This window comes from Panthera pardus, unplaced genomic scaffold (genome assembly GCF_024362965.1).
Source record: "Panthera pardus isolate Hobbes unplaced genomic scaffold, ASM2436296v1 HiC_scaffold_6, whole genome shotgun sequence".
Classification (NCBI taxonomy): Eukaryota; Metazoa; Chordata; class Mammalia; order Carnivora; family Felidae; genus Panthera; species Panthera pardus.
In genome coordinates, this window is record NW_026526991.1 from 107,042,832 (window position 1) to 107,069,171 (window position 26,340).

General features: G+C 42.5%; 1 protein-coding gene across 24 annotated transcripts in view; it reads right to left on the reverse strand.

The window, feature by feature from the left end:
* The window catches only part of MICAL3 (microtubule associated monooxygenase, calponin and LIM domain containing 3), a 228,325-nt gene that overhangs the window by 63,663 nt on the left and 138,322 nt on the right, over positions 1 to 26,340 (reverse strand). For 23 of the 24 annotated variants that reach the window (XR_002084566.2, XM_019465075.2, XM_019465079.2 and 20 more), the window contains 3 exons: positions 25,923 to 26,109; positions 14,149 to 14,237; positions 13,300 to 13,387 (listed from right to left, as the gene is read on the reverse strand). Coding sequence is in view for 23 of the 24 variants with exons in the window: in XM_019465075.2 (XP_019320620.2) it covers positions 13,300 to 13,387; positions 14,149 to 14,237; positions 25,923 to 26,109 (364 nt within the window). In the remaining variant the exon portion in view is untranslated. Of the gene's footprint in view, positions 1 to 8,879; positions 13,388 to 14,148; positions 14,238 to 25,922; positions 26,110 to 26,340 lie in introns of those variants that run through there. The other variant, XM_019465101.2, reaches the window with a different exon arrangement.

The following is a 26,340-nucleotide window of genomic DNA, read 5'->3' on the forward strand; positions in this document are numbered from 1 at the left end:
GGGAGGGGCAGAGAGAGGAGGAGACATAGAATCTGAGCTGTCAGCACAGAGCCTGATGCAGGGCTCAAACTCACAAACTGCAAGATCATGACCTGAGCCGAAGTAGGATGCTTAACTGACTGAACCACCCAGGCACCCCTCAGTTTCCTCATCTTAATGCAGAAAATTTAAGGCCTCTGTGGAGAGCCCCGAGAACAAATGGGAGATACCACTCTGTGAAAAGGGTAAGTGTACCAAGACAGCAACTGTTCCCTTAGCACCTGGGAAAGAGAAATTCCTATGAAGTTGCCAAGGTCTTAGAAGACCTTGCATTAAGACTCTGAAAAGAGACTATCTCAAATAATCTGATGTCCAAAAGTAATGACTTCATTCATTTCACAGTAGAGAGTGGGTTAGTTCTAGCAGCAGCTTAGAACTGCTTCTAGTAAGACCAGACCCAATAACAGGCCAAAAAAGAGAGGTGCAAAGGCAGAGAAGTCTGCATGCAAGGCACTCCAAGCTGATGCGCTTTTCTCAAGATGCCAGGTTTAAATTCCAATCCCTCCTCCTCTACTCCAGAGCAGAGTGCCAGTGGCACTTCAGTCAAGAGTGTATCCAAACCTGGCTCTCAGGTGGCTGACACATGGCCAGTTGCTCAGCCAAGAAAGTGATTTTCAACTTCTCAGGGCTTTACCCATAATCAGACTATCAATAAGGACAAACCCACATCCCCATGAAAGCCTCTTCGAAATAGGTTCTCTCTTAAAGACACAAAATCTCAAACAGCCATCCCTTATCTAACCAAAGATATATTTTTGGAAAGGAACTAAAATCCCGTCCAGCAATGTCTACAACTACCACTTGATACTCATATTTACAACGGTTACATCTTTGTTTTCATCTGTTAGAAGGTCATGGAGACTGCCCTGGAGAAGAAACAACAGTGCTGGGGACAGAGGCTCTACAAGGCTGATGGAATGGGGCACACTGACCTGGACTCGGAGAGTCCTTGCTAACGAATGACGCTGTAGCATTGGCAGCAGGTGGGGGCTACGGTCTTCTGGGCCCCCGTAAAGTGCCCATCTGTACACTGATTCCAAAAGAAAAAATCAGACCCTTCCCTCCTGCAAATGGGTCATGAGGTGGCACTGAGGACTACAGGGGATGGCGGTTGTGGGTCAAGCCAGCAGAGATGCAGACAGTCCCTAGGACCATGTGTAACCCTAATTCTGCCTAGGATAAGGCTAACTGGCACATGCTCAGGCCTGACTTTTGGGTTAGGTGTTAACAATTTACTTTAATGTAAACCCTATCTATGATTGTTTTCACTTTCATTACTATGGTGAAGACTCCCTAGGGTATCATGGAATTACTATGTGATTTCACATCCCATCCATGCAAGCCGAGAAAAAAGCAATGCCAAATTTAGCCAAGCACTTGCAGAGACTTAACAATGCTTCAAAAGAGCTGGCATTTGGTGCATGCAGGCCAACTCACCCCAGCCCATTCCCCTAAAGACTAAAGAGAGCCAAACCCTTCTTACTGTTCTGTTCCCCTAATCTCTCCCCCCAGTCAGATCTCCCCTTCCCCTAAACCTCTGCTGGTTAGAACATATCCCAATGGGCCTTCTTGTCCTAACCCCACAGGACACACAGACCAGAGCGGGAGACCATCAGCCAGTCAGTAGAAACAGTCCTAATTCATTTTCTCACTCCAATTATTCCAGAATTTTCTGGAATTCCTACAAATGATAATAATATGTGATATTCCTATAAAGCTTTTAAATAAACAAGTTTCCATACATTTTAGCTTATTTGCTTTTTACAACAACCTTATGAAATAGAGAGGAGCAGGCTCTATTTTTTTTTCATTTTATAATTTCATATGTTAGGCTCCGAGAAGGTAATGACCAAAGATGACAAGGATAATAGGCTGCAGACTTGGAACTCAAATTAGGATCTTTTGTTATCAAGATCTATGCTTGTTCCATTTAGACCCAGCCCATTTCTCTGAGGCTGTGGTCTTCCCAGAAGGGTAAGCACATTCTGAGGGTGCAGGGACAATTAATTCACTGGAAAAAACACTAGACCTTCATTCTTTACAAGTTTTTTTTTTTTTTTTAATGTTTATTTTTGAGAGAGAGAGAAGCAGAGTGTGAGCAGGGGAGGGGCAGAGAGAGAGGGAGACACAGAATCCGAAGCAGGCTCCAGGCTCTGAGCTGTCAGTGCAGAGCCTGACGCGAGGCTTGAACTCACGTACCGTGAGATCATGACCTGAGTTGAAGTCAGACGCTTAACTGACTGAGCCACCCAGGCACCCCTAGACCTTCATTCTTAATTTATTTTTTACCCTGCCTTCTAAAATGTTTTGTAAATGCCCAATAGCAAATGCAATGTTAGTGGGGTACCGGCATGTACATAAGTATACATATTTTGGAATGTAGGTGTTCATAATTTTCACAGGGCGAGGCAGAAAAACTTAGAGATACTCCTGTAAGGCTCCAACATGGTCCTGTATCACCTTCATTATTCTCACACTCTTTCCTGATCTCCTACTGGGAACAATAAAATTGAGGTTAACTGCATATCAATGTCATGCCATTTCTGACTTTTTCCCTCAGGTATGATTTGGCAATAGCTGGAGACAGTTCTGGTTGTCATAGTCTGGGGAGGGGGGTGTACTGACGTCTAATGGGTAGAGGCCAGGGATATTGCCAAATATCCTACAATGCACAGGACAGTCTCCACAACAAAGAGTTATCCAGCCCAAAATGTCAACAGTGATGAGCTGGAGAAGCACTGGCCTAGAATTTATATCAAACTATTTCTAATCTCCCACCAACAGGCCACCAGTCCACCAAATATTCTGACTGTGGCTTGACTGGACTGGGTGCATTAAGAACAAAGAGTAGTGAGCTCATGAATCTTCATCTCTGCTGCCAAGGTAAGACATCTTGACCAACGGAAATGCAATATATGAATGGCCAACTGAAAACTGCCACGCTGAACAGACAGCTCTTGGCTTGCTGCCCACAGAGAGGAAATCTAGGGAAGATGTTCAGATTGCTGAGTGAGGAGCTAGTTCTCATGCACACACTGAGCAGATGTACAAGTCGTTGCATGAGACACGGGGACTTTCATCACCCTATGGTACACCTCCACTTACAAAAGATGACCTTGCTCACCCTCAGCAATGCCACTCAAGGACAACTTACCCATACCCCCATACTGTCCACACTTATCTTACGTGCGAGCCCCACGATTAGGCCAAAGTAGGAATTAAAGGAGACTTCTCCTTTCACTCACTTTTAGCTAGAATAGTCTGTGACAGACACATTATGGCAGGACCTCTCAGTAAACCCAGGGAGAAAACTAGGCTTGAAGACACAATGTGGCAAAACGTATCTTCTTTCTCTTTTTCCACTTTCCAAAAACATCTTATCTGTGAGCTCTAGGAGCTCCCTATCCTGTCATGCCTTTCCAAAGCTGTGTCCAAATGTGTTCAGGACACTTCTTGAAATCAGTTCTGTGCCTGCACCAAATTTTAACCAACAGGGCAAAACCAAAATTGTTCACCCGGAATGATATGTATATTTAGTCCAAAGATTTAAAAGTCAGTCATTTGACATGTGAGTTGAGTCCAAAGTAGCCCAAACTTGTGCAGGTAAGAACATCCATGTTTCTCTGACATCACAGGTGACTCTATTCAAACTGTCGGTACAAAAGAGGCATAGAATCATCTCTCTCTTCCCTCATACCCAAACTCTACCCAGGGCCAGGGCAGGTAATTTCCTATGAGGACTGTGAATGATAGTTTTGTAAAAGCAGTAAGAATGAAAACGTCAGTTCAACCATCCTGGAGCGTTTTAAAGAAGTATAATAAAATGAGATAGTAGAGCCAGAGGATAAGCAAAGATTTATAAGTTAGAAGCAGTTTCACTGGGGTCCAGGGAACAACAACAATAAACATCCCCCGCCCTCCCCGCCCGCCAAACATAATTCCATCTCCTCCAGGTTGTCAGCAAGGTATGTTCCCATTTGGAGGGACATACGCCTGTTCTGGGCTTATTCGTGCTAATACAAACCTTAGGCTTGATTTTATCTGTAATGAGCAAAGACAGCTGACATGGAGAAAACAAAGAAGGAGTCCATTTCATATTATTTACAGTCAATTCAGTGATTATTATCCTCTTCCTCAATTTTTGATGCTTTCCCCCCCTCACACCTCAGTGATAAAACCTTTCTCTCTTTAATATAGTATCTTCCCAAAGGCATACTCCTAGCCCTGGGATCACTGCCCAGGAAACTGGAGGATGTATATCTCTCAGAAATAATCCAAATGCACACTCACTGATTTATATAGCACATTCACACATGTTTACAAAAATCTTATTTGCGGAGCTACACATAGTGTTTTTCCCTTTTACCAAGTACTGACAAGGTGAGGTTACAGAAAACAGATGAAGGGAAGCTGTATGGCATAGTGTGTAAACAATGCTCTTGGATCTTCTGCATGGATTCTATCCTGACTCTGTATCGACTGTTTATGTGGCTTTGACCAAGTCTGTTCGACTTCTGTGTGCCTATTTCCTCATCTGTGATATAATACTTCCCTCACAGGCTACTGTGAGGATCACATGAATGCTATACATAAAACTCCTAGACAATGCTTAGTACATATAAGTGCTAGGTTATTATCGGTTATTATTACTACTATGTGTCTTCCTAAATTATTTTCTATGAGTTAGTACATAGACTATGGTAAATTAACCAGTATTCACCACATGGGGGAAACAATAGGAGTTAGCTTCAAGTTTTAATCTCTTATTTTTATTTGAGTTAAAGACTTTGGCAGAGAAGGGGCTCCCTTGATTATAAATACAGACAGCTCTCTGGTGCAATATTTTCAGCAGCATGAAGGATGGTTGCCAGCTATCAGCAATAGAGCAAAGCCTTTAAGACTCTGGCTGTTAACTTCTACATACTATCAATTCCCCGTTACCCCAGATGCCCAGTGCTGCCTACTTCTACAAAGCCCTTCACTGAGATTTGGATAGCCCTGGAGCCATCTTCCCTGCACCCTGTGTCCCAATGTTACTAGGCTTTTGTACCAATGCTAATTCCCCAAGAAAGGTGAACCAGCTAAAAGACAGGGAAGTAGCTGGTTTAGAGTAATTCACATTAGAGTAACTCTAGGAGAGAATATTTACTTTTAAAAGAAGAACCTACTAACTCAAGTAAGTCTTTTGTTGGTAAAATGGTGGGAGGGAAACTTTATAGTTGGTATCTCTCTGACTTAGTTCTAAAAACAGAGAAACAATAAATAAGCTGTTGGGGCACTTGGGTGGCTCAGTTGGTTAAGAATCTGACTCTTGATTTTGGCTCAGGTCATGATCTCACGGTTCGTGAGTTCGAGCCCCACATCCCATGTCAGGCTCCAGGCCCTGCACTGACACTGAGGAACCTGCTTGGGATTCTCTCTCTGCCCCTCTCTACCACTTGTGCGTGCATGTACTCCCACACTCTCACTCCCTCTCTCTCAAAATAAGTAAATAAACTTAAAAAAAAAAAAGAATGAATAAGCTGTTATAATCCTATTATAGTCAATATCAGCTATTCACTGGTTATCGGGTTGAGCTCAGTCTAAGAAACCCCCTACGAGTTAACTTTTAGAGACAAACTCTTCTCCTTAAGGTTCCAGTTAGAGTCTACCTAGTCATACTTTTTAGTTTCAGGTTTGCTTTCTGAGCAGCTACCACATGTTAAGAGGATTACCCTCTCTAGAATGTACTTTCATAGTATTCCTGGCTTTATTATAACCTTGAAAGAACATGAGAACTGAATGAAAACATATTTATTTAGGCCTTTGCCAGTGAAACCGTTCTGGTTTTGTCCTATGTTTGCTGAGGAAACCAAAACTCACTGAGGTCCTGAGTTTTCTGGTGCCCTTATGTCCTTGCCTGGTAGTGGCGGTCTTTAGTAACTAAACTTGGGGCTCTTACCCTTTTAGCTGAGTTCATCTTTTTCAGGGACTTGGCTTTAGTAGAGGCCCAGTAATACTAGGACACAGGGTACAGGGAAGGGAGCTTTTGAAGCTTAGAGAGGCAGATATTCCTGGGTGTAAAGTTCTTCTGGTAACAGGTGACTTACTATGAAATAATTACTAAAGGCCTACAGTCCCAGGCAAGGACCTAAAAGAAATCAGGCTATCCTATGAAACAGTGACAAAATGGAAATAATCCTGATATTTTACAAAAATACAGAATAAGGAATTCAATCACTTAATAGGCACATTTGGAACAGTTTCATATGATTAATGTACAATCACAACAAGCTAGGTAAGAAAGAATAGAGGTGAAGAAAACATACGAGGCCAATGGAAATTCTGACTCAGTTGTAAAAATTTTTCTACTAATTATCCTAGGATGGCCCCAGGAGACTCTGTTCTATAGCAAGGCAGAGCTGGGGCCCTGGACTCCCTTTCTGTTGAAATGTGTTCTAAAACTCCCCCTTTTATGCCAATGAGGGGCCCCGGTGAGGGGTGTGAGCCTTCTTCATATTTTGGGAGCTCTCGGACTATACTTGTGCGTACAGGTTGGGAGGAAAAGAACAACATCAAAGCAAGGCAAGGTCGAGTTTAGTTAGCTTGAGTTAGGGTTTGGGCGCTGGCAGTGACTCAACCTTTTGCCCATTGTCCTTCCTGGAGGCCCATAAAAATGCCTCAGAAATAATTCAAAATGTTCATAAACTACGCAAAGCTACGTGGAAGCTGACCCACAGGAAGTAAAAAAGGAAACAGTGTGCATGTGGCTAGTGAAACCTGGAAGTAATTGAAGGAGAGTCACTTCTGCTGGAGCCCCACCTCTCTTCTCAGGCATGTGGAAGGTGTTTCTGCGCAAAAGCCTACCCCGTCCAGAATGTAAGTGTTGAAGAGACAAGGAGCAATTGTGAAGAAAGAGCTATCAGGAGCCAACACACACAGCCGAGAATTATGGGCAGTGACGAGACAGAGAGAGGAACACAGCCCCATGGCCTAACCTAGGCAGGGAGTGCCAATTTGACTTCCCTCCCTCTCATTTCATTATGACTAATCTACTTGTTGGCACTTGCTGGATGCTTGGCTGGGTGTGAGTTTCAAGGTAAGGACTGGTTTTGGAGTCTCCATGAGGTTTTGGAGCCTTGAGAAAGGGACTGGGATTCAGGGAGGATTCTTCCTGAAATCTCTGTCTGGCTGCTATATTTAAGACAGCCCCACATGGGCATTTTTCTTCTATTTGTACATCAAGGGGGACACTTGTGGGACCTGGGTCTGACATGGCATCATTTTGCCCTATTTTTCAGTATGAAAATAGAGTGGCCCATTTTCATTGCCTGTACTGCTTCCACATCTACACCAGAGGATCCCTCATAGGGAGTATCTAAATTAGGGACATCTTCAGGGAATTTATGAGAAAAAAAGAGAATGGATTTCAAGAAGTTTCAGAAAGAAACCGAGACCCAAAGGGAATTATTCAGGGTCTTCACAATGGGTGGCACGGAATCACATCAGGTGTCAACATCTTCTTGTTAGATGCCTTAGGACACTGTTCTGAACAATGTTGGCTCTTCTCCCCTTTATTACTGGGGCATGGAAAATGCAACAGAGGCAAAGGTCAAAAATTTGAAAATTATATACATATATTTATCCTTACTGATTCTTAGTCAATTTATTAATTGTTGCTTATTGCATCCCTCACATCCCAATTCTTTTTCTCCCAGCCTTTTTCAGGCACCAGGATAGGGACTGACTCATTTCAAAGAAAGGGGAACAACAGATCATAGACTTGGAGGTGGGGGTGGGAATGAGCAGGCCAAGAGAGGCCACTCAAACTCTCTGTGGGGATAAATTCTGAACCAGCCATGCTCTGAGGATTACAAACAACGGTGTTCTGACAGAACTTCAGGCTCCCTGACAGAGTAGTCTGGTAATCTAGAATGCCAGGAGAACCCAGCACTGTGCTTCTCTACTCTGTGGGTAAACCTAAGAACTCTAGATCCTAAGCAGACTGCTTCAGAGTAGAGGAGGCCAGGAAGGCCTTTTTAACAACAGACACCCAATTCCCTAGAGCCCAGTGGGAGCAGACTTGGTGCTGAGTGCTCCCTCACCAGCTGCCCTCTTTTGGCCCAATTTAGCACCAAAGGTGGGCTGTGCCACTGTGGTCAGTATGCCAACACTGCATAAGAGGCCATCACTGCTACGGTCACAGCAGTGTGTGTGAGAAGGGCCCAGGTTCATTTCTCCAGGCTTGAGAGTGAGTGGCCAAGCAGAACTGGATATCCTAGCTTAGTGTCTAGGCCACAGCAAAGACAGAAAGAGAGAGACATCAGCTGGGGAGAACAGAACAAGAACCTTCAAAGTCATCAGGAGTGAGGTCACTGTGCCTTAGGCAAAAGCCTCAAAGCCGAGGAGAGAAACATAACTACCCCAGTTCCCTATAGCAGTCTGCTAGAGTCAGGAACAGGAAAGGCAGGCACCTGGCTCTGTGTCTCCATGGCAGACATGGGCTCAGTGTGTGTTTCTATCCCTCCATCTGCTCTAGTCCTCAAGTCCCTCATGCTGGCTGACTGGATGTGGGGCACAGGTGGTGTCTTTCCGCTCTTTTCTATCTGCAGCTGCTACAGAACAAAATGTCTTCCACATCCCCCGTGAATAGAGGCCCTTCTGTTAATGACAATCTATATTTTAGGTGTAAACAGCCCATTTCCCCATTTTAATACATCTACACTCTCTCCTGATCCCACCCCAGAACTGACAGTCCTGAGGCACAATGGCTTTCAGGCCCACTCCTGAGACCTGAAAAGCTAATCCCTTTCCCACCCTCCAAACAGGAAAAAGGGAAGGAAAAGAAAAACTCAGAAACCTGAAGATTGTTTGGAATTTATTCTCTTAAATAAGAATGGTAACATTTGTTAAAAAAAAATTAAAAGCACAACACCTTAGTTTCACAGTAACGGCAAAAACAAAGTTACACAATGAAATTAAAAAACTCACAAAGAAAGACACCAAAAACTCACATCACAGATTAAAAACAAGGGCAAAAATAAAGGCTTTAGGGAAGGCCAGAAGCGGACAGGTGATGCATTCCTTGGCACAGTTCATCCTCCCTTGCTCTGGCATCTCTGTACCACTGCCATGGGAACCTGGCTTGTTGCCATCCCCCCACCTCCACCCCAAGCCGAATGGCCCAGGAAAAAGGGAACCCCTTAATTCACTGATCAGGACTTCAAGGCCATGCTGCGGCCCCTTTAGGAGGGACTGAAAACAGTCCACTGCCCGAAAGACACCAAACACTGAGACAATAGGGAAGCTACAATAACTAACCCAATGTAACTGATACACAAGCCTAGAAGCAAAACAGAGGTAAGGTGGGGGGTTTGGTCTTCTGTGGCATTTCGCAAGCAACAGAACCCCTGCTTTCCTAGTCTGCTCCCAAATCAACTTTCCGAGGTTGGGAGTGTGTGCTGCTCATTTTCTGAGACATCCATGCCGCCCCCCCCCCCCCCACCCCAAAGTCTCCACCTCCACAGGTGTGCTGGTTGCTCTATTCCCGTAAATCCTGACCCTAACTCTAACCCAGGCCAGTGGCATGGTTCCCCAGTGTAAAAAGGCTCCCTTGATTTCCAGAACCAAGGAACAAGAAGCTTCAGAAACAGCTTCATTATTATTATTATTATTATTATTATTATTATTAGTTATGACACAATATATAACTATCTACTTGTATATATGAAATTAAATCTACATAAATATACATGTGTATGTGTATAAATATTTACACATCACCATCAAACTAAGACTTGTGGGGGAGGGCTGGGGAGTTCAGCTGGACTGTAAGATTCTCTTTGCTCTACTAAGAAGTTACCCAGAAACGCCTACAAGGGAAGGGAGCCTGGGAAGCAGTGAGATTTCCTAACTTTGTCCTGACAGGCAGGAACCCCAGGAGTGCATGGAATCCCTCATACTGCATGGCTATTCTAGCCGGTGTGGGAAGTGCCTGCATTTCCTAATGGCCCGTGTGGCATCCAAACTATGGAATCTAATGGTGATCATGCAAGGGTTGTCTAGGGACAGGGAGCAGGCACCCGCCACTTGCAATCTGCTAGGCAGCTTTTAAAATTAACACTATCTTTTCCATCCCATCTCTGTGGCCTGTACTGGAAGAAAAAAGCTCTTCTCTTACCTTATGATTCCCATAGCCTTTATGATTCATTTTTGATTGTCTTCTATATGCTATATGAACTGTAAAGGGAATTCCTCTCACAAAGAAAGGATCCAAAAAACCTGCAGTTGAGGGTCTTGTATTCAAGGGGAAGATACCTCATTTAGGGTTTTTCTTTCTCTACCTGTTGTTGTCCCACTTTTTCTTAAAGTCAGGGCAGGTGCTAGGAGGCCAGGGTAAGAAAATCTGTGCCAGGTCCACTAATCTATTCAGTGTAAGAAGCTTAGAAACAAGGCATTTACAGATTTGGGGAACAGAAAAGAGGGTTTCTACATTAAAAGCACATTATAAACAACAGCACTGTAAACAATGTCCTCCTCCAAACACTAAATTAGCAGCAGTTACAAGTTAGGTTACCAGAGAAAGACAACACTGCAAAGCAGGCTGAAAGCAGGTTCTCTTAACTTGTGGGTGGTTTGGTTTTTTGGCAACGGCAGTAATTTTGGCATAACGGGAAAAGAACATAAGGGAAAAGAGGGTAATTCCACATATACAGAGGTGGCACAGGGCAAAAGCACAGCAGGTCAAGTGCCAGTCATAGCTTTTTCAGCTCTGCTTCCTGGGAGATGGGAATCTAGGAGGATGGTTTATTTATACACAGTGGAATCAAGTTCATTCATTTATAGCCTTTTCTTGTCTAGCGTACAGGAGAGGAGATGTACCATGGGTCTGGGTTAATGACTGTTATTCATGACACATATTCTGGAACCCTGAAATACCTGAGTTTTTCTGAAGCTTTTCAAAAGGAAATTCTAGTTAAGCTTTAGTTTGAGATTTAAAGAAAGATATCCCTATCAAAGGAAAAAAAGAAATCTACTTCATGCCAACTCTAAACTACCACCCATAATTCCGTTCCTTTTCTACAGAGGCTAGCAAAGATCAGACACCTCCTAGGGGAAGTGTTGGAGCTCTGGAGCACGTTCAGACTCAGAGCTGTAACTTCCAAAAGCCCGAGTCTCCAGGGGCATCAGCCCCAAGCTCTAGTGTTCCCACTGCCCTACAGAGTATCTTAAAGTGGGGGGACAGTGCCTGCCTCATTCATTTTAGGAGCTCAGGTGGTGATTCCTTTGGGATGCCACATCTTGAAGCCCTTGTGCTAGAACATGTAAGTCATGTTCAGAATCAAGAAACACAGGGGCTGAGACATCCTCAGGGCTTTGATTTTTTTTTTCACATTGCCAACTCTCATCTCCTTGCTTTGTAGAATATTCTTTTCCTTCTCTATGGAAGCTTTAATTCATTAGAACTGCTAAAAACCTGAGATCCATTATGCTTCCACACTAGACAGTAAGAATGGCAAAGTGAACCACATGGGAAAGTGAACAAACTTGGCTTGTTCAGAAATGACCTGAACTTCATTGTGTTTCTTTTTGAAGAGTGTTCTCCACTCGATACCCCAAAACCAAGTTCATTTCCTTGAGCTGTTTTACTGAATAGCCAACTTCCTTGGAAAGTCCATCTCTGCTGGACGAGGCCCAGACTGATGAGGTGGAGCTCTCACTTGGTCAAGTGCGTATTCTAGGGCTCAGAGCTGACCTCTCTGTCTAGATCCCTTTGGTAATTTTTCTCTGCCAGCACTTCCCTCTGGTGCTCTGAGAGTGTCAACTGCAAAAGGCTGCCAGCATTTCAGGGGAAAGACAAATTATAAAGGGTTTCAAGGCCATAGAAGGTTCCAAAGTCATTCGTGGCTTAAACATTCCTATAAAATGTTGGTCCAATTGGCAGGGCACTTAAAAAGCTTCCCTGGATTATAATAAGGGCATACATAGGAGGAGAGGCCGAATTTTACCTAGCTCAGCTGGGGTTTGCAGGGTCTCGGCTTCCAAATCCCTGCCCTCTCTGGGTATATTCTCCCTTTCTCCAGTTCTTAAGCACAGGGAAGGAAGCAACTCTGAAAATCTCTCATTTGAAAGTGGAGTGGATAATCCTTCTCTTTTCCAATTTGGAAATTTCACTACCAACTCCTTCTCCATAGTTTCTAGCATTAGCTGATAATCTTTAGTTTTTATATGGTAATTTTCATGAGTTTGTAAATGGCTGCTTGAGATATATCTGCTGTGAAAGACAGAAAAAGTGTGAGATATAGAAACATGGCCCTGTTGACTTCCTCTCTCACCTACACAATGACCCTGGGCTGTGTCTAGTCTGGGTCTGTAATGAGGGCATCAGGACCACTCCACAGTTTGTGGTACACATCTCACAGGCTGGCTTGACATATAGCAAAGAGACTCAATTTTAAGGGTCAATTTTAAACTACAATTTTAAACTACAATTCCTTACAACAAACCTAATGTCCACGAGCCATGAGCTAAAACCAGAATAAATGTGTTTTTTAGAGGTAGGGATAGTGTCATTCACCTCCTGACATAAGGAAATGATTAGCTGAAATGGAACAAATTAGGGTTTGGTTCCATTAGAAGTTCAAATGCCCCAAAGTGATCAGGACAGGGCATGTCCTTTAATGGGTTACAGGTCAAATAGAAGAGCCATGTCAGCTTATCTAGATACCTAAATAGGGAGTGGGATGCAAAAATTTCAAGTTTGGGTGAACATAAATCCAGATCGTGGGGTCTTATTACAATTCCATGCTCTGTCAAAGGAGTCCAAGACAAGAAGGCCCTGTGACTCTAGATTCTCACTCGGGTCAGTGATAAAAACAGCCTATTCAGAATTCCTGTTTACCTGGATGGGGCCTAGACCAACCACCCCAGTGTGTCTGATCGGTGTGGGCAGGCCCCAGGGCTATAGCAACAGTACTTTGAGATTCTGAATAGACATTACTGAAGCTTGGGTGATCCCGCTTACTAGATGGTGCCCCTACTGGCTCACGGTCTGCCAGTGAAACTCCCCTCTGATTTGTACCAGCACCTCCGACAGGCCATAGAGAAAGGGGACTCCAAATGCAAGCAGCTGGCACATGAAAAAGGAGTCCAAAGGGTTTTGGGTCACTTGATGCCCAATCGAAGAAATGTTGCTTTGGAGGTGCTGGCTCATCCCCTTGGCCTTGTCACAGAGGCCAAGAGAGTGACGCGCCACCCAGCCAAACAAGGAAGTGAGGCTACCTGGGGTTCTCTCAGCAGGGCTGGCAATGGTGCTGGCCCGTCCATTTGTGTCCACAGTGGGGCCATCCTGCAGGGGTTCTCTGGCCTCCTAGGAAAGTCCGCAAGAAAAAGAAGAGTGACTGACTGAAGCACTCAAATCTCAGGAGGCAGTGACACCTGCCTGGCTGGTTTACTGCGCTCACCTGTCAATCCAGGCTGTATGTCTCACAGTATTAAGAAAAAAAAACAGGACATATTTCATGTAGAAATCACCAAGAGTCAAAATCTGGGTCTACCTTGGAATACCTTTCCTTTCCCCACAAGTCCCACTGCAGTCAACAAAAACCTCTCAAGGATGTGTTAGCCTGCATGCTGACAAGGTAATATCATGTAGCAAAGGGAATACCTGGTTTATCTTGATAAAGACAGGTGGAGGAGCTAGTTACTCTCATTAAAAAAAAAAAAAAAAGAAGGAAAAAAGGTACTTAGTAAAGTAATTCACAGAAATAAAGAAAGTGCAGATTATTTACAGCCACGTTCCTTTTCAGGGTGTCCGTCTCTCAGAAAGATGTTTATTTACAATGACAAAAGTCTTTTATATGAGCGAGCCCGAGGGAGGGTCTAATATAGTCTCTCAAATCCAACTCTGGTGGTGTGTGGAACATTACCTTAGTGAAATGCAACATTAGATTATACTTGAAGAGTTGGTTTCCTTCCCAAATGGACTGCGACCATCTCTCAGGCCATTCCCACCCAAAGGAAAGGCAATTTAGTGGCCTTTCAGCAGGCCCTGCTGGCCACACCTTCACCTGTCACTGTGCAGAAATGTGCCTGCTGCTTCTCTCCCACTTACAGATAGATTACCATTACCTTTCCAGACAGAGGAGCCACTGCCGGTCTCTTCCTCTGTGCGGAGCCGGAGAGTCGATAACAGTAGTGTGGTTTGCAGTAGAATTTACCTGTGCAGAAGAGGCAGGAGACAAGAAGTGAGCAAGAGTCTTAATTCTGAACTTGACTCCCTCGTCTTAGCACACTCCTATCTCTCTCCTCTAGCCACAGGGTGCTGTCACCACTGCCCAGGGTTCTTGTCCAAGGAGGCCAAGCCCTCCCTATAAACTTTGATTTCAGCCCTCCTCTCCCTTTTGCCCGAAGGGGGAGGGGGTTTCTTTTGGATATGTGAAGGCCATTGAGCCATCACCCAATCAGCGCCCAGAGCAAAGACGTGAAGCCTGCATGGCAGGGCCAGCAAACAAAGTGGCAGTGTGTGTAGAACAAAGATGTGGTCACATGGAAAGCTGGGAGTAACATTTCTGGGGAAACCAGAATGAACATAAGCGCAGGGTGGAGGCGTGAAGACTGCAGGGGGGGGGGCGGCATTGAGCACTGGCTTTAACAGGACCCCCTCTGCTGCTCCCCTCTCCCACAACTATCCACAAGCCAGCCTTATGACCCCTTAGTGGGTGGGATCAGCATTAAAAACCAATACAAAATGAAACCAAACAATCCTGCAATGGACTATGAATAGAATGAAGCACAACAGAATGCATTAAAGTGCACAGTGGCATACTTAGAGTTAAGTATTAGTCCTTACAGCTTTTAGTTGTGTTTATAGGTGTTTACTGGGTCCTAAACGTTTTCTTTTGCAGGTGTGGCCCAAAATTTGAAAAACAGATCGTGGCTTTTCCCATGACACCGGTAGTGGGAGTCAGTCACAAAAGGTCATTTTTTTTTTTAAACCTTCCCTTACTCCCACTTTAAAAGAGCCAAGGCTTTTGAAAATTAAAGGACAGACCATACTATAGAAACTGTTGAAACAGGAGTAATCCCACTTATCCTTTTCATTTGCAAAGGGTACTCCTCTGACAAAACAAACTTTTCTGCTCTCAAAGTTAACATAAGAGAACCTAACCAGAAAAACAATAAAAAAGAGTAATGAAAACTAAGAGCCAGCTTTTTGAAACAATAAACCAAATGGACAAACCTTTACTATACTATACTATACTACACTACACTACACTACACTACACTATACTATACTTTACTATACTAATTCAGAAAAACAGAAGACTCAAAAAAAAAAATCAGAAATGAAAGAGGAGACATTACAACTGATACTATAGAAATAGGATCATGAGAAGCTACTATGTATAATTATACACCAAAAAGCTGGATAACCTAGAAGAAATGAACAAAGTCCGAAAAATATATATCATACCAAGACTGAATCAGGAAGAAAGAGAAAATCTAAATAGACCAATACTGAGCAAGGAGACTGAATCAGTAATCAAAACCGTCCCCAGAAAAGTCCAGGAGCAGATAGTGAATTCCACTAAACATTTATTTATTTTAATTATTTATTAAAACATTTTTTTAAATGTTTATTTTTGAGAGAGAGGAGAGAGAGAGTGAGCATGTGTGCGTGCACCTGAGTCAGGAGGGGCAGAGACAGAAGGAGACACAGAATCCCAAGCAGGCTCCAGGCTCTGAGCTATCAGCACAAAGCCTGCCACGGGGCTCAAACCCACTAACCATGAGATCACGACCTGAGCCCAAGTCGGACGCTTAACTGACTGAGCCATCCAGGCAGGCGCCCCCCACCCCCCCCCCCCCCCCGCCCAATATTTATAGAAGAATTAACAGCAATCCTCAAACTCTTCCAAAAATCTAAACAGGAGGAAATACCCCCCAAATTATTTTATGAGGCTAGCATTACTCTGATACCAAAGCCAGATAAGTATACTACAAGAAAATTACAGACCAATAACCCTGATGAATACAAATGCAAAATTCTCAACACAATATTTGAAAACCCAATTCAACAAAACAACAAAGTGGGATTTATCCCTGGGATGCAAGGATGGTTCAACATACACAAATCAATAAATGTGATACACCACACTAACAAAGTGAAAGATAAAAATCATATGATCTCAATAGATGCAGAAAAAGCATTTGACAAAATATAACACCCTTTCATAATAAAAACATCAACAAATTGGGTATAGAAGGAACATACCTCAATACAAGAAACATCATATACAACAAAACCATAGTCAATATCATTTCAAAGGTAAAAGGTTGAAAACTTTTTCTCTAAGATGAGGAACACAAGGATGCCCACTCTCACCACTCCTATTCAAGAAAGTACTAGTCCTAGCCAGAGTAATCAGGTAAGAGGAAGAAATAAAAGGCATCCAAATAAGAAAGGAAGAAATAAAAGTGTCTTTGTTTGCAGATGGTGATCTTACATATAGAAAATCCTAGACTAGATTCCACTGCCAGAGCTAATCAACAAATTAAGTAAAATTGCAAGATACAAAATCAACAATACACAGAAAGTAATTGTTTCTTTTTTTTAAAGTTTATTTACTTATTTTGAGAGAGAGAGGGAGAGAGAAAGAGAGTGAGCAGGGGACGGGCAGATAGGGAGGGAGAGAATCCTAAGCAGGCTCCACACTGTCTGCACAGAGTCTGACACAGGGTTCGATCTCACAACCTGTGAGATCATGACCTGAGCTGAAATCAAGAGACAGATGCTTAACTCAATGGGCCACGAAGGCACCCTGAAAGCAACTGTTTCTATACATTAACAAAAAAACATCTGAAAAAGTAAAGAAAACAATCCCATTCACACCAGCATCAAAAACAACAAAATACTTAGGAATAAATCTAATTAAGGAAGTGAAAGACCAATACACTGAAAACTACAAGACTTTGATAAAAGAAATTTAAGAAGACACAAACAAGGGGAGCCTGAGTGGCTCAGTCAAGCGTCCGACTCTTGGTTCCAGCTCAGGTCATGATCTCATGGTTCGTGAGTTTGAGCATTGTGTTAGGCTACGCACTGACAGCACAGAGCCTGCTTCAGATTCTCTCTGTCTTCCTCTCTCTGCCCCTCCCCTGCTCTTGCTCTTGTTCTCTAAATAAATAAATAGATAAATAAAAGACAATAAAAAAAGACACAAAGGGAAAGATATTAATGAATTAATATTGTTAAAATGTCCATATTACCCAAACCATTGATCAATTGCATTGATCCAATGCAATTTCTATCACAATTCCAATGGCATTTTTCACAGAGATAGAAAAAAAAAAACCCTATAATTTGAATGGAGCCACAAGAGACACTGAATAGCTAAAGCAATCCCGAGAAAGAAGAACAAAGCCAGAGGCATCATACTTCTTGATTTCAAACTATATCACAAAGCTACAGTAATCAACATAGTATATGGTACTGGCATAAAAACAGACACAGACCAATGGAACAGAATCAAGAACCCAGAAATAAACACCACATATACAGACAACTAATATTTGAGAAGGGAGCCAAGCATACTTGATGGGGAAAGGACAGCTCTTCCCAAAAGTGATGGGAAAACTGGATAACCACATGCAGAAGAATGAAATTGACCCGTCTTATACCACTCACAAAAATGAACTTGCAATGGATTAAAAACTTAAGTGTAAGGCCTCAAACCACAAAACTCCTATATGAAAACAGGGGAAAAACTCCTTGACAGTGGTCTTGGCAGTGATTTCCTAGGTATGACAGCAAAAGCACAAGCAACGGAAGCAAAAACTACAGAAGTGAGATGACATCAAAGTCAAAAGTGCCTGCACAGTAAGAGAAACAATCAACAAAATGAAAAAGCAATACTTCTCCCTACAGAATGGGGAAAATATTTGCAAATCATGTATCTGACAAGGGGTTAATATCCAAATATATAAAGAACTCATACAACTCAACAGCAAAAAAGCTAACAACCTGATTAAAAAATGGGCAGAAGAACTGAAGAGACAGTTTTCCAAAAAAGATATGCAAATGGACAGCAGGTAGATGAAAAGGTGCTCAATATTACTAGTCATTAGGGAAATGCAAATCAAAACCACAGGATATCCCCTCACACCAGTTATAATGCTACCATCAAAAAGAGAAGAATTAAGTGTTGGTAAGGGTACGAGGAAAAAGGAACCCTAATGAATTTCTGGTGGGAATGTAAATTGGTGCAGCTACTTTGGAAAACAGTGTGGCTGTCCCTCAATAAATTAAAAATAGAACTGCCATATGGTCCAAAAATTCCACTCCTGGGTATATATTCAAAGAAACGGAAAATCAGGATCTTGTACAGTTTCTGCACTTCCATGTTCACTGCAGCATTACTCACAATAGCCAAGATATGGAAACAACCTTAAATGTCTGCCAATGAATGAATGGATAAAAAAGATGTGGTATGGGGCGCCTGGGTGGCGCAGTCGGTTAAGCGTCCGACTTCAGCCAGGTCACGATCTCGCGGTCCGTGAGTTCGAGCCCCGCGTCAGGCTCTGGGCCGATGGCTCGGAGCCTGGAGCCTGTTTCCGATTCTGTGTCTCCCTCTCTCTCTGCCCCTCCCCCGTTCATGCTCTGTCTCTCTCTGTCCCAAAAATAAATAATAAAAAAACGTTGAAAAAAAGATGTGGTATATATACACAAGACAGTATTAGTCAGCTATGAGAAAGAAGGAAATCCTGCCATTTGTAATAACTTAGATGGACCTTAGCACTTTGCTAAGTGAAGTAAGTCAGATAGTGAAAGACAAAAACTGTATAATCTCACTTATATGTGGAATCTAAAAAAAGACAAACTCTGGAGATAGCACAATGGTGGTTACCAGCGGTTAAGGGGTGGGGAACATGAGGAGATACTGGTCAAAGAGTACAAACTTTCAGTTACAAGATTAACAAGCTTGGGGAATCTAATGTACAGCATGGCGATTATAGCTAACCATGCTGTATTATATGCTTGAATGCTGCTAAGAGAATGGACCTTAAAAGTTCGTACCACACAAAAAATTAGTAACTATGTGATAGGATGAAGGAGGTACCTAACACTATGATGGTAATCATTTTACAATTTATAAAAGTATAAATCAACACACTGTACACCTTAAACTTATATAATGTTATGCGTCAATTATATCTCTAAAGCTAAGAAAAAAAGGGGAGGACCTAAAAGTCAAAGGAAATAAAAATGAGATGGACTTCTTTCTTTTTTCCCCTTTACTTGGTGCTCTGATTACATCTTTCTTCTTTTCCTTCAAAGTAACTGATTTCTCTGTTCTTTTACCTGTACCCTGCTTCCCAACACGAAATCTTTTAGAAAAACATAGTTTATGGACTTTTATAAGTCAAATAATATTCATACACATAATATGTTTTCTGAAACAGAATTTCCCACTACCTTTTGGCACTTAACCAGAACTCAGAAACACTACATCTATTGTCAGGAACACTGATAGCCAAAGGACCAACAATCTCACTGCTTTTTTCTCTATGAAGGGAGATGAATCATGGGTTGTTTTTTTCAGCTTGGACAATCTGTAATAAACCATTTCACTTTTGTGAATTTTGGCTAAGAGAGAAAATGTAATTAGGAAAAGACAAAACTATTAGTCCTTGGATCGTATACTACTTTTTTGTCTGTTCTGTATTTTAATCTTCTTTATGGAACACTTCCCTCCTCCACGTGATTTTGATGGGCTATCAACCATGAGGCCTAAAATTATCCACCACAAAAATAAATATATGACCTATATAGGCCAATCATAATATCCCCTTTCCTTCTAGCCCACTCCAGGATATAGCATGTGGCTAAGTCAGGCTAACCAGAGCCATTCTTGGGGATTCTCAGGGATAGTGAGGAAGGGCAGCCCTTCTCTGAGACTGCTATCTAGAAAGAAGATATAAATCTAATGCTTCAACTTTAATCTGACTTGAGTTTCTATTACTTGTTACCAAGTCTTATTTTATTACAGTATCAGAAAACTACAGTTATAGGGGTGCCTGGGTGGCTCAGTCGGTTAAGAGTCCAACTTTGCCTCAGGTCATGATCTCGCAGCTCCTGAGTTTGAGCCCTGCGTGGGGCTCTGTGCCGACAGCTAGGAGCCTGGAGCTTGCTTTGGATTCCGTGTCTCCCTCTCTCTCTGCCCCTTCTCAGCTCACATTCTGTCTCTGTCTCAAAAATAAATAAATGTTAAAAAAAAAAAAAAGAAAAAAAAAAGAAAACTACAGTTATAGTTACTTTCACTCCTTTCTTGTATTTTTTCCCCTGCATTAGTTTGCTTTTTTCTACAAAGTAGAATCCTAGATTTTAAAAAACAGCTCAATAGGCTAACCTCCAGGGAATCCTCATTGAATTCTGCTACGGTATTCTATTTTAATAAAGAAAAGAGGCTTAGGTTTCAAAACAAGTCCCACAAGCCTAACCAAAAGGTAATTATCAAGAAAATTCCAGAAACTTGTTTTCTCTATAAATGCAGTACAATGTGATAGAAGGAATATGAGCTCTGAAGTCAGATCTCAGTTTAAATACTGTCTCAACGACTCAATAGGCATGTAAACTATTTAGCATTTTGAAACATGTTTCTTTATGTAGAATATGAAGATACTACTCATAGGGTGAGATAAGTAAATGAGAGACCACATTATGTGTTATAGGTGCTCAATTAATGTCTCCTGCCTCAAACTCTTCCCACATTCAACTTGGTGGTACTTTTTGCTTCTTAGATTAATAACAAAAAGAGCTAATTATTATTTTATTATTTTTAAATACAATTTATTGTCAAATTTGTTTCCATACAACACCCAGTGCTCATCCCAACAAGTGCCCTCCTCCATGCCCATCACCCACTTTACCTTCTTCCCCACCCCCCGTCAACCCTCAGTTTGTTCTCAGTCCTTAAGAGTCTCTCTTATGGTTTGCCTCCCTCCCTCTCTGTAACTTTTTTCTTCCCCTTTCCCTCTCCCATGGTCTTCTGTTAAGTTTGTAAAGATCCACATACGAGTGAAAACATATGGTATCTGTCTTTCTCTGCCTGACTTATTTCACTTAGCATAATACCCTGCAGTTCCCTCCACATTGCTGCAAATGGCCAGATTTCATTCTCTCATTGCCAAGTAGTATTCCATTGTAAATATAAACCACATCTTCTTTATCCATTTGTCAGTTGATGGACATTTAGTCTCAAAAAGAGCTAATTTTTTTTTTTTTTATTTAAAAAAAATTTTTTTTTTTAACATTTATTTATTTTTGAGGCAGAGACAGAGCATGAACGGGGGAGGGTCAGAGAGAGAGGGAGACACAGAATCTGAAACAGGCTCCAGGCTCTGAGCAGTCAGCACAGAGCCTGACGCGGGGCTCGAACTCATGGACCGTGAGATCGTGACCTGAGCTGAAGTCGGACGCTTAACCGACTGAGCCACCCAGGCGCCCCAAAAAGAGCTAATTTTTATGTAACATTTACCACATGCCAAATATGTATTATAACGTCTATCAATTCATTTAATCCTCAGAACTCAATAAGGTAGATATTATTACCCACTTTTTTCTAGTTGAGGCACAGAAGCGTTAAGCAACCTGCCCAAAGTGTCCCCTACTCAGTAAATCTCACAGAGGACTTGAACCTACTAGTAAGCTTGACTCCAAGACCTATACCTTTAGTCACTACACTATGATGCCTGTCTCAATTAGTGAATACAACCACGCTGTTATAAACTACCCACAAATTATGGTTGATTCAGTCAAGCCACTGATTTTAGATGATCTAAATAAATGAAATCTTGATAATTAACTATGGGAAAGACTAGAAAAAGAAATTGGAGGAAACAGATGGCTAAAGGACAAGCTTAAGCCAAAATGGGGCCATGCATTTATTCATTCAATAACTTACTGAGTGCCATTATAGGACAGGTACAAATCTAAACACTGAGAATGTTCCAGTCAAGAAGACAGACTAGTCTCTACTCAGATGGAGCAGATGATATGTGAATAAGTACCAAGCAGTGATGAGTACTAGAGATCAGGAGGTCTGAAAAATGCCCCTCTGAGGGGAGAATACGTGAGCGAAGAAGTGAATGACAAAAAGCCCACCCTGTAAAGATTAGGGGGAAGTGTATTCCAGGAGAGGAGACAGTGCCAACTGCTAAGGTAAGCAGTGGCCTAATCATGTTTATGAAATGGAAAGAGATCAGTGTGGCAGGAGTATAGTGAGCTAGGGACAGGAAATGCAGGCTGGGGTAGACATGCCAAGCTCTCAGCCCCAGCAGATTCTATTTGTACTATAGCGGACCATAAGAGTACAAATCAGGAGGTTGCAAAAATCTGATTTACATCTTTTAAGATTCCTCGGTTGCTTTGTGGAAGCAGACTATAGGGGGCAATGGTGGAGGCAGGGAGATCAGTAGTCCAGGTGGAAGATGCAGAGAGTGGTCAGGGTGGTACTCGCAGAGACGGAGAGCAGTGGACTATTTTAGGCTTGTTGCTACCAATGGAGGCCCTTCACAAAACACCTTAGCCAGTAGGGTGTTTTCTCTCCTTGAGACGACAGGGAATGACCTGATGTACTGTCTGATTTAGAGTCCTTGTCTTCAGAGTTGGCAGCAGTTGAAAATAAGCGAGTATTTGGGAAGAGAAAGAAGATCTTAGTTTTAGGGTAAACTGCATCCTTTTAAAAGAGCTGAAGGGAAGACTAATTAGGGACAAGGGTAAAAAAAGGTGGATGTTTCTCTAAAGTGTAAGATTCTCAGTTTACCTGTGTGGAGCTGACATGGGCCCAGAGTCACTAATCCCAGGAGGCCAACCTGGAAGGGATCCCAGAGGTCATTTAGTGCAAACCAGTACTTATTAGTTGTGTGAACTTGAACAAGCATTTACAACTTCTCTGAATTCACTTTCCTGATGTATATAAAACTGCAATAATAAAACTAGTTCTGTATAGGGTTGTTGTGAAGGCAGAATGACACGGTACATGTTAAAGAGCCCAGCATAGTGCGGGGGTTATTTCTTTCCTCCTACAAATGAGCTATGACTTTCCTGTCTTTTTCTTATCTAAGGGCCTTCAGTTAGATTTCTGAGTCACATGGTAATGTGGATGAACAACAGGCTAAAACTTCAGGAGCCCCAAAATTCCATTCTTTTCTCCAGTTCACTTGTCTTTTGTCGTGGGGCTGAGCTGATGAAAAGTTTATCTGGGTTAGAATTTGGGGAGCTTGTTTGGATCCACTGTCCTCCCCGCCCCAGTGTCAACAACAAAGCACCAACCAGCCTCGTCCGTGCCCAGTGTCACAGTCATCTCCACCTGAGCTCCTGTCGTTCTCTTGCCTAGTATGCCATCTCTTCCTCTACTTGGCCATTTCATACTTCTCTCTCAGAGTCTCACCTAAGGTCAGTTAAGTCATTCCTAAAGGCTACTGAGCTTCATTGATTTCTTCTTCCTCTAAACTTCTACAAAGTTAAAATCTGTATGTCGTCTGTTAGCCCTTAATCATATACTCTTCATTGTTGTTGTTGCTCCATGTGCCCTGGTCTTATCATGCCCACCAGAATGTAAGCTCCTTGAGGAACATTTTACATTTCATCTGTATCCTCAAGAGAATGTGGCAAAGACAAGTACACAACAATCTATGGGCAAAAATATTTGTAAATCAATTAATTGGCTGGACCTTGAGCGATCTTCTTTCTAGCCAGACTTCAGTAAAAGGCTAACTAAAATAACCCCAGCATCAAGGACAGTTAAAAGACACTGGATGGGCTCCATCTGCCAATCCCTACCCTTAGAAATCAGAGGCGTTACAGAAAGAGCAGGTGTGTAGGAATGGTGGAATAGAAAATTTGATACCTAAGAATATACTTTTGTTATTTAGTCAACTGTCTTAACTCTTCCCTCACTGGGTGGTGCTTTTCACTAAAGTTAAGGACCAGCTACCCCATAATGGTAAGAGTTAGCTTTTCTCAGTTCAGTACTTTGGCTGCTTTGTTGCTACTTCTGACAGAGCTGCCTATTTATTCATTATTAGCAGAGCCTGGATGACTAAAGTGACCACTTCCTAATGGTGGTGTCCCTCTCCTATGTGATATCATCTTACCATCTCCTCAGTCAAAAATTACCTACCAATATAATGGACATACCATACTGTGATTTATAAGACATATATATTTAGTCATTCAGATAACCCAATATATTTCTCATGTATATTCAGTCTTCATCCAGTTTCTGACTCAGCTCCAAACCCTTGGAATTCCCCAAGTGTTGACAGAGATAAAAGTATCTTTGGCTGTAACAATTAATGTGACTTTTGGATCCCACCCAAGGGCAGGGGCTGTTGCCAGGAGGACCAACCATGTGATTGAGGGTTGGACTTCCAGGATACCTCTCAACCCCTCAAGGGAGATGGGCTGGAGACTGAATCAAACAATGGCCAATGATTTGGTCAAACATGACTACACAATGAAGCCTCCATAAAAACCCAAGAGGATGGGGTTCAGAGAACTTCCAAGTTGGCAAACATATAGAGATGTGGGGAAAGTGGTGCCCCTGGAGAGGGCATGGAAGCTCTATGCCCTTTCCCTAGACCTTGCCATATGTATTTCTTCATGTGGCTGTTGATTTGTTATCTTTTACCATATCCTTTAATAAACTGGTATGTAAGTGTTTTCCTGAGTTCTGTGAGCCATTTTAGCAAATGAGAAGAACCAAAGAAGGAGGTCGTTGGAACCTCCAATCTGTAGCTGGTGGTCAGAAGCACAGGTAATAGCCTGGGCTTATGACTAGTATCTAAAGTAGGGGGCAAGGGACAGTATTACTGGCCTGAGCCCTTAACGTGTGGAATCTGATGCTATCTCTGGGTCGAGTAGTTAGTGTCAGAATTGAGCTGAATTCTTAGACACCCTGCTGGTGTTGGAGAAATACTTGGTATTGGGGCGGGGGTAGGGGACTCCACCACCCTGCCCCCACATTGGATTTGGGTCCAGGAATCCAAAAAGAGGGCACATAATGCCACCTCTATGAGGACTCCCATTAATCTAGATCTTTTCATTACTTTTGAATCAGTAAGCCTGCCTTTCAAGACATTCCTTCAGCATTCCATAGGAATGAGTGTAGTAGTCAGTTACTTTAAGGAGTTTTAAAGAGTCTTTAGATGGCAGGCATGCCAGCCTGCCTCTGTCTATTGGGCTTTATTAATTGTTTGCATAATTCTCCACCTTCTGCTCCATTAACATCGTTCTATTTATAAAAGCAACAAACGTTACAAAAGGCCAGGGCTTGGACACTGTAGTAAATTAGATTTAGATCCTGTGCTACAAACTCTCAATTCATCAGAGAAACAGTGATGCTAGAGAGAGGTGGGCATAATTCGGTCATCCTCAGGAAGCAAAAGTCTCAGAACCCGAAGGGCGTGAAATCTAGTTTCAATTTGCTGTTATTGACCGGAGGCAAGAAATGTGACTTCCATAGGCCTGTCATTTCCCCTTCTCTAAAGTAAAGACAAAAATACCTTATTCGCTTTGTGTCCCTTTTATCTTAAGATCCCACCCTGAGGTAAGAAAGCAAGTGTCTGTGAAGCCAGGGAAGTGATTTACATTAACGCATGCCATTCTCATTACCGTCATTACTGAGTAATACTGTGCTACAGCTTGGTGACTTTAGGGAAATATTTATAAGAGTCTTAGAGAAAAAATAAAGAGTAGAGGGAGATGGATGGGAAGGGTTAGGAGAGGCAGAAAAAATGTATATATAAGAATGCAGTAAGAGCCCTAAGGTCAGCTCACGTGGAAAAAAGTGCCCCTAAGCTCAGTTTCTAAGTATGGCCTCAAGTGCAAATAGACTCACCATCCTCGATGTCATAGGCGTAAGCCGAGAGGCGCAGGGTAGTGGCGCAGTACTCGCATTTGAAGCAGCTCCGATGGAAGAACTTGCCCTCAGCACTCAGCCTCTCCATCACGTAGACCCGCTTCTGACAGAAGTAGCACGTGTCGCTGCCTCCTAAATTCTGTGGGAACTCCTTCTTTATCGAGCCCTGTAATGGGGGATGGTGGAAGATCTGTCAGAGCCAACACTTCTTAGACTCACCTCCTGGAGGTGCACGACCCTCTCCATATGTGAAACTAACCCTCACTAAGCAATTTTGTTTTGAGACAGACTACGATGACTCACTTTATTATTGGCTCTCCTGAAAAACAATGGCACTACTGCAGTGACTGTCACATGTGCCCTCTATATAGCAATCGGCATTAGCTGGGTTCTGAAT